This window comes from Athene noctua, chromosome 2 (genome assembly GCF_965140245.1).
Source record: "Athene noctua chromosome 2, bAthNoc1.hap1.1, whole genome shotgun sequence".
Taxonomy (NCBI): Eukaryota; Metazoa; Chordata; class Aves; order Strigiformes; family Strigidae; genus Athene; species Athene noctua.
Genome location: NC_134038.1, coordinates 134,249,063 through 134,258,197, shown reverse-complemented (window position 1 = coordinate 134,258,197; position 9,135 = coordinate 134,249,063). Strand labels below are relative to the sequence as shown.

General features: G+C 39.8%; 1 protein-coding gene across 6 annotated transcripts in view; it reads left to right on the top strand.

The window, feature by feature from the left end:
- The first annotated feature begins 1,482 nt into the window (after nt 1-1,482).
- The window catches only part of ETV1 (ETS variant transcription factor 1), a 66,551-nt gene continuing 58,898 nt past the window's right edge, over nt 1,483-9,135 (top strand). For 3 of the 6 annotated variants that reach the window (XM_074898027.1, XM_074898025.1, XM_074898024.1), the window contains exon 1: nt 5,327-5,420. In XM_074898027.1, coding sequence (XP_074754128.1) covers nt 5,360-5,420 — 61 coding nt within the window. In that variant the 5' untranslated portion in view covers nt 5,327-5,359. Of the gene's footprint in view, nt 1,598-2,115; nt 2,250-3,020; nt 3,109-4,849; nt 4,898-5,326; nt 5,421-9,135 lie in introns of those variants that run through there. The other 3 variants (XM_074898023.1, XM_074898021.1, XM_074898026.1) reach the window with 2 other exon arrangements.

The following is a 9,135-nucleotide window of genomic DNA, read 5'->3' as shown; positions in this document are numbered from 1 at the left end:
AACACTGAAAACAAGTTGCTGGTGGTGGACATTTTACTTGACAAGGCAGTACAGAAAGGACAGATGTGGTGGGAACATGGTGCTTCCCTCTTCCTTGGCTGGACAGGACAAGTGGCAAGTGAGTATGAATAGTTAGATCAGAAAGGGGGGAAAAAAAAAAAAAGTAGAAAGAAAAAAGGTTGTGGCAGAAAGTAATGTGCTCCAGAATAGAGTGTAGCAAAACAAGTGTAATTTTGAAAACAAAGTAGTACAGAAGAAGTAACCTGCGTATTGTTAACAGCGCTGCAGGCTATTTATGCAAAAGCAGGTTTCTTTAGTTGCCTTTTACACCCCTAGCTATAGAGAAAGCACTCGGAAAGGGCCGAGGGCAAAGTTGGACTTGCTAGCTTGGGGCTCTGCCTGTTAATTGCTGAACTACATCAGATCATAAAAATCTGAAACTTCATATCTCGCAGCAAGACGGCGTCGTGAATGCCTAAATTTACCACCTGATTCCTGTGATACCTGGAATTCAGTGCTCAAAGAGAGGACAAATATAGCTGTTATGAAACCACACAATCTGCTTTGGTGCATTTTGGCAGTTCAGAAAGGGAAGAGTTTTTGGACACAGCCCTCCAACAGCCACTTTATTCAGAGAAAAGCTTACTTTCTTTGAGAAGTCCTCAGAAATCCTGAGCTTGATGGGTCCTGGCACCACTGCACCAAAAAAACCACCCTAGATCCGGTGCCTGGATGCTGCCAAATTCTGTCCACAAAACCTAGAAATTATGTCATCCTAGTAGACATAACAATTGCTTTCTATGATTCAGCTGAAAAAAAACCAACCCAAAACCCCCCAAAACCCCAGCAGAAACCCAAACCCAACAACCCCGGCTCCTGCCAGAGCGGTGCAGAGTCTCCGCCGGTGTGGCGTGAGCCCCTCGGCCGCGCTCACCTCTTCCTCACCCCTGGGCTCCCGCGAAGTTTTGCGGGACTGCGCTGCCACCAGAAAAGGCGCGCGTGTGTGCGGGGGGAGGCGGCTGATTTTTGCTTCTCGGAGTCAAGGAGACTAAAGTTTTCTTGTTTTTTAAAAATAAATTCTGTAAGGGGAGGGGGTTGCTTTGCCACCGGGGGGTGGTGGTGTAGAGGACACGGTGTGCCCGCCCCAGGATCCCGAGATCCGTCTGGCGGCACCGCCGCGCATCCCAGTTGCAATTTCCGACCCCCCTCGCCCCCCGCCCTCCCACCCCCGGCGGAGGGGCCGGGGGGAGAGAGGAGGCTCGCCCCCCGCGCCCCCCATCCCCTCCTCCGCGCCGGCGGCGGGGCCGGGGCCGGGGGCGCCGGGGCGGGGGGCGGCGGGGCCGGGGCTGGGTCCGGGTCCGGGTCCGGGGCGGGCGGCGATCCGGCGATCCGGCGGGGGGCGCGGGGAGCCAATGGGCGGCGGGGATCCGCCGGCGCGGCTCGGGGGCCCCTGGAGGAGGAGGAGAGGAAAAACCACAGGATTGAGCTCTGTCAGTGGCGCTCGCCGCTTCCAAGGGGGAAGTGCCGGGGAATAATTAATGTTTTTATTAAATTTGGAGGGAATTTTTTGCAGCCGATCGCCGCGCGTGGCCTTCAGGTGGGTCTTCCCCGCAACTTTGTCCGCCGCCCCGCAGGATTGCGTGGCGGTGGGCTGCAAGGGGGAGCTGGGGGAGAAGGTGGCCGGGTGCGTGGGGGGAGCGGGGGGAGTGCGCGGGTGTACGTGTGTGTGTGCGTGTGCGTGGCCGCGGCTGGCGGGCGCTGCCGCTGCCGCCGCCGTGAGGTGCGCGGCGAGCCCCGCCGTTCGCCATTACGAGTTGAGCACACGTTTTGCGAGAGTCGGGGCTGCCACTTGCGCGGATCGCTCGGGGGATACGGCGGGGAGTGTAAATAAACCCCTGCCTCTCGCCTCGCTTTCCGCCGCGGCCGCGAAGTGCTTTTGCTCCGTGTTTTCCTGGCAGAAGCGTGTAACCCAGGTGAAGCCAGAGAAGGGAGGGTTGTTTTTATGAATGGGACTCTTTGAGGTTAATTAGCTATGCAAATTCAAGCAGTTCATTCATGATTTTTTTTTTTTTTTTTTTTTTTTAAATCTAAAAGCCATCTTGTATTCCCCTCTAGGCTGATTGGAGTCCAGATCCCGAGGAAATCTCCAGATCAAATGCCCAGTAAATAAAACACTGAGCTAAGACTTGTGGAAGAGCTGCAGAATGGATGGATTTTATGACCAGCAAGTGCCTTACATGGTCACCAATGTGAGTGATCAGCTCAAAGTTGGTGTTTATAAACTTGACTCCGACTTATTGCTGTGGGGGAGTTTTGCAGACTGAGAGTATCTGCTTTGTTACCGCCGTAGGGGCGACTCTTCATCTGGGAGCTTTGCCTGCAAGATGAGCCTATCTTCTTAGTTATTTCAGTAAAGCATCATGTTCTTTTAAAGACAGTTTTGGGATGATTAAAAAATCATGCACATGATTAGCGGATGAGAGAGGCAAGAGCAGCAGCAGCAGCTGCATTCAAAGTTTCTGGCTGCGTTTGCCTGCAACGCTCAGAAGAATGAAGTTGAGGCAAACATTAACATTTTTTTTTTTTTTTTTCTTTCAGGACTTTTTAAACAATGTTAGAAGTAACACAGGGAAACAAAGCATTCTATTATAATCTCATATCTGGGTTCTTCTGCGCAGCTTATGCAGAGAGGATTTATGTGCTATTGTGTAGGTTTGTGTACTTTAGATGCTAAAAATACATGGTTGGTATTGTGTTGCTGCTTGAACACATTATAATATGTGTCTGTACAAATAGATGTCTACATAGATAGAAATGTGTTGCATTTAGACACAAGAATCTTTTGGAAGACCTTAGCTGCTCAGCAATATCTTCTGCAAATTGGAAGCTGCAGGACGATCATTTCCCTGTTTGAAATGTAAAGAATTCATGCTGGTGTTGAGTATTCTTGATTAAATGAAAAAAAAAAAAACCAACCAACCCTTCCGATTTCTAAAGTAACTGATCTTTCCTGTTTATAGAATCCGCGTGGGCGAAACTGTAATGAGAGACCGACAAATGTCAGGAAAAGAAAATTCATTAACAGAGACCTGGCTCATGATTCAGAAGGTGAGGGCTTGTTGTGTGTGTGTGTCCCCCTTACTTACTAATACAGAGAAGCTTTTTGAGAGCTATTTATTTATTTATTTTGGAGATAAATATATCTAGATCAATCTGAATAAACAAGACAAGAAAAATGCATTTACTACTGTAAAAAGACCTGGCGAAGATGATAAACTGATAAAGTTGATATTCTTTCCTTGATTTACCCTGTTGCATTTTAGGTACTGCTGCACATGTGGCACACGGATGTTATGCACTGAGGCCAGGCCTTTGCAGCATCTGACACAAGCCATGGCACCTGACTTTTTCACCTCTTGAGATTCAGGGCTTTCCTCATTCCTCCCGTGTTTTAACATCCTTTTCACTGGTGTGTGTTCACTGATGGTAGCAGGAGCGAAAATGCTGGTGTGAAGACTGTTGGTTTTTACTCTAGCTTTACTGCAGAGCTAGTAGTCCGACTCCTGATGTCTGGTAGACTGTTCCTGTTGCTGGTAGGGTTAAAAATCCTGGGAAATTCGGTTAAGGAAGTCTAGAGTGGACAAGTTTTGGAAGGCCAAAGATTTGTAACTTAGTCCCATCAGTAGCCACTCACAGGATTGTAGCTTGAGAACTGTAGTCTAGCAATACCTGTTAGCACTTCTTTAGGTTACAAGGTCGTTAGAGATGCTACACCTACACCCCTGTAAGTAAGAGGACATATAGGAAGGTATATAGGGGCCTACAACTTACCCCTATATAAATCTTACCAGGGTGAGGACACATTGCTTTTCAAAATCCCTGCTTACTTGTTTGGACAAGTTTATTGTAGGGTAGATTGAAAAGAAAACAACTTTCAGATTTTCAGTTATATGATTTCCCAACATGAACATGAGATACCAGTCCACAGGATAAGTGAATAGCCTCTGTCATTTAAGTGTATGTAAATAGTTATCTGTCAGCATGCATAAAAGAGGAAGTCTCTCTCAAAATACAGTAAATTAAAAATAAGCCATTTGTCAGCTCAAATATCCTACTTAGTAAACAGAATTTTTGTAACTGAGCTTCTGAGCTTTGCAAGTAAGCCGAATGCTACTCTGGTTTACACTCATTATGTGCAATTGATTCAAGTGAATTGCAAAAAAAAAGATAAGCTCCTGCAAAACTCAGTCCATGGAGAAAGTGGTTTCACTTTAAAGTATAGTGAGTACAGCATAGAGGAAATAGTCGTGATTCTCTTGTCGTACAAAATAAAACATAAGGGGTAGTACAGAAGATTTCCTCTTTCTCTTAGCTATTGCAGCAGCTCAGGTCTTTGCTTCAAAATTTTTATATGATAGTTACGACCCTGCTAATAAAAGTACTCGGTCGTTCCTCAGGCAGAACTCTCGTTGAAGTCTGAGAGCGCTTTATCTGGGGCAGGTATTGCAGGAGGAGGCCTGAATTGTATAAGGAGAAATAGTTCACCTGTAAGAAAGATTATAATTTTTAACTTTTCTATGTATTGCTGAGTGAGCCTTTTACACTACAGAGCTTGGTTAAGATTCTGGTTATTATTTCAAGAGTTGATAAAATAATACAGTAAGTACTTCTTTTTTATTAATAGATGTGGAAAAATCATTAACTTCAACCTGAAAATACCTATTTTGTCTGTATGTTTGACTGCCAAAATAGAATTAATATATGTTGTTTTTCAGGAAAAATACATTTTCAAACATATTTTAATCTTATGAAGTGTGAGTCTTTTATCCATGTCTTCATCTTTTTGCAGAACTCTTTCAAGATCTGAGCCAATTACAAGAGACATGGCTTGCAGAAGGTAAGGGAAAAACTGCTTGTAAAAAGAGGAAAAACAACTCTGGAGGGGAGGAAAAAAAAAAAAAGTCCTGAACTTGCTGTCTTAATGTTCAGCCCAATTAATTGAGCTCTAAAAGAGCCACCTCATGTGTCATGCATACATTAGAGCCTCTGATGAGTTTGTCTTTGGGGACTCTGGGGCTGCTCTACCCAGTGTCATCACAAATTACCAGGAGAAATTGCTTCCAGCTCACAATCACATCTGCTTTTGGCAAGAACTAATGCACCAAGACTTCAAGTTCTAAGCCTCTGTTCAGATTTTAATTGCAATTGATCAGGTTTATATTATTGTACCTCGAGAGACTACATACAGCCAGAACTGGGCTTGCTGTTTCCTTTAGAGCAGCACATATAATTATTTGGTGTTCTGGTGGAGTACTTTTCTGATGGCAGAAATTAGTTTCTCTGGGTTCATCGGGACGGGATGCTTCAAGATTTAAGTGCAAGTGTCTTCTTTCCACCTTGTTCACAACACAGAACATTAGGTGTGTATGGAATACTTAAAAAGTACTATTTCTTTACTTTTTTTTTTTTTTTCAGAAACCTTTAAATATTTTGCATGTTATTTTTGTCTTCGTATTTGTAGTTGTGAGATTGTGTACTGGCTGATTAGAAAACTGACATCAGTCTGTTTTACACCTGCTTGTGCTTTTAAGTATTTCAAATAATCTTGCAGAGCACCTTCTACTGAAGAGAGAAGGTTTAAGAACGATAATGTAGAAATCTGAATTTAGAGTAGCTGTTGAGAGATTCATTTGACAATAACAAAAAATGAGCTGCTGCATTAAGAGAACTTTAACAAAATGCAAGGTAGCTTGCTGCTTGTTGAAGTGTATTTGTTCTCTTCAGCAATATTTTCTGATTTTTTTTCCTTTGATATTTACGGTACTGTTTATTTGAAGCATAAACATTTTTATGCATTGTTCATAATATTTCTGGCTGAAATTTTTATGTAAACTCCTGCATCTGAAATAAACATGATTTTGATGCAAGTTAACATAATCTCTCCAAATTTATCCTGATTTAAATGAATGTGAGTATTCACATATGTTTAATTTTTATCATGTACTGGACTCTGCACAGCTGTTTATAGAATAGATATTCTGTTTTTTTGGAAAGGAGGGATCTTGGGGTTAAATGCTTGCTGTTAGTTTTCACAGAAAGGGAAATATTGCTGATGGCTACTTGACTACATACTGATTCTGTTTTAACAGTTTTATATGTAGTTAGTCAAGTTCTTAACCTATAAGTAAGTTGTAGGGTATTATTTATTTAAATGCTGACATTTTTAGTCTCCTAGCATTATTTTTAGCATGTGGTTATTCTGTATATAATCAAAAAGTCCTTTTTAAATTAATGGAACAGGGGATATATTTTCTATGAATTAGTATGATTCTTTCCTAATCATTGAAAACAGGATGTCCTGTACTAAGATCATTTTTGTAGTGTAATGATCAGATAAAACTCTGTCTCCCTGTGGTAATTTTCCAAAGGTTCTCTTTATTTTGTATCATCTCATTCATTGTAACAAGCCAGAAGTATGTTAAAATACTACTCAAAAGATACTGTTTCTTGATGGAGAGGAGAAATTCCAGTTTGATTTTTCACTGGAATGGATGATTTTGTTTCTGAAAATGATTACATTTCTTTGGTCATAAGTCAGAAGAATACAGGCAGATTCATATTGCATGTGCAGATAATAATGTAAGTTTGAAATATAATACAGAATTTAAAACTGATTTAACCATTTCTGTAGGTACATGAGTTACTGTAATGGCAATTTTTATTCTGGAGGCACTGCTTATTTTAGACTAGAATGAATTGAGAGCCTTTTTTTTTTTTTCTATAGCTTGAGTCTATTTTACTGAATAAATTTAGGTAGGTTTTGAGAGAGAAAGGTGTTTAGTCCTGTGTCAGCTAGGTTGAGGAACCTTTGTAAAAGCAGATAGCATCATCTGGTAAGTATTTAAAAATAAAAAAACCAAATCAAAACAAACTGCCTTTTCATCTAGGAGAGGATAATAAAGCTAAGTAATGTTATAATTATGTTTTTCCTACAGCATATTACAAAAAATATTACAGATTTTGCAGTGTTCTAGAAATACTTTAAGAAATATATGTGTTTCAGGCCATGCCATGGCTTTAGCTGTTCTACAAAATACAAACTTTGCACAGGTTTTCTAAAGGCTAACTAAAACTGAAATAAAAAGTCAAGATGAGAAAATCAAATATTGAGCTGTTAACTTGATCCCAAATTTTTATTAAACAAATGCACCCAAATAAACTTTTGGTAGTCTTTATAATATGCCAGTGTTTGAGGATATTGTAGCTTTGCTCAACTGTCTACATGGATGATCTTAGCCAGGAAACAGATTTTGAAATCAGACTTGTTTACCCATTGCTAGATGTGTCCATTTATGTTCTTCTGGACCTTCATAGGCTAGAAGTCTGCCAATTTGGCAGCATCAGTAATGTTTACATATTTCTTTTCATAATGCTCTGGAGCCAGGGAAATGACCATGAAATTTTAAAACATCTTGACCCTTTTTAAGAAAAGCAGTGGCAGCTGACCAGGTTTCTCCCACGAGTTCAGATCCCCACTGGGGAGTAACCAGGTCAAAAATCTACTTATTAGTTAGGAGAAGAAAGTGAGTTGCATTTTATGACACACACAAAAAATGCTTGTGGATTTTTTTGTTGTTTTTCCTGAAGCTATCCTTACTACATCACATATTTTAGCCTGGAGGTTTTTACAGTTAGTGTCACCTGTGACAAGTTGGTGGTAAACAAGTAAACAGAAAAGAAAGGTATTCTTTTCCTATTGAAAATGGTGGAGCATTCACATGGATTAAAGCACTAATCCAAAATGTAAACAATTCAGTAACCTCTTTAATATTTTATTACTCCATAATTAACAAGCTGAATACTACTTACAGAAAACTTACAAAGGTATTCCACTAGCTGCATACTAGATTTTTATGGAAATGGGTTTTGCTTCTTACTCTGTGTAGTATTAAATATGTAAGAAAGAATCTCAATTATTTTGATGTAAAACTTAGTCTGAATTAGGTTTCCTCATGTCAGTTGTTACGCAGGAGAGAAGATAGATTATAACTGTTTCCTGATGCCAGAAATTGAAAGCGGGAAGCCTTTAATAGTTGTTTAAACCTTCAAACTTGAAAGGAAAGAGTTAAAAATGCTTATTGCTAACCAAGGAAAATATTATTCAGACATTATCTTTTGTTTTATATTTAAATAACTTGATGGCAACATTTTGTCATGATAATATTGTAAAATGACTTTATTGATTCCATATATTTGGAATCAGATTGGTTTTGGCGGATAGCAATTGTTCAGTGACTTGAAAAAAGTGGTTCAAATATTAATCTAATGTTATCTTGTCATGGTAGCTGTTACTTTTTATTCTGAAATAAAATGAATAGAGAGAACAAATTCTTAGTGAGTGAGTATCTCCTTTCCATGGTGAAATAATTTGGTTTTGGGAGAATAATAGATAAACAGAAAACCAGATTTTTCTTTAAAATTAGTCTTTCAGATACTAGTTTCTGCTACAGTTTGTTAAAGATACATAAAAGGCATCCCATGCAAAGACAAATAATGAATTTATGCACTAGATCTGCTTCTTAGAGCAATAGATAATACACTTCTTAGATGGTATAAACAGAAAAATAAAATATGATGTTCTTTCGGTGACTTGAAAAAATACAAAAAGATTAAGTGAATACGTGGTTTGAAACAATAGCTGCAGGTAATGGGGTTCATGCTTCTACTGCAGTTTAGCTAAATTGAGTGGATAGCTACTACAAGCTACCAGTATTTAAAAGTCAGTTCTTGGTATCTGAAAGTAAGTTATTTCTCTTAAATAATTAATACCCAAATTTGGAATGAACTTTAGGAAAGAAGTTTCTGCACTCTGTCCTCTTATTGTGAAGAGTGCACCAGCATCGAGGTGATATCTAAGCTAGTGTTGACTTCTAGTTTATTTCTTAAATGAGGAGATATGAAAATTAGATTCTAGTTCTCAAAGGATTATTTTTAAGAAAAGAAAGTACATCATCTTCAAATTTAGTCTAGTTAGAATGGCATTGTTTAAATCAATGAAGATGTGTAGCAGATTACGCTGGCTAACTACCTTTCTTCAGCCAAAAAAAAGTTGTAAAATTTACCCAGTGTAAGGCA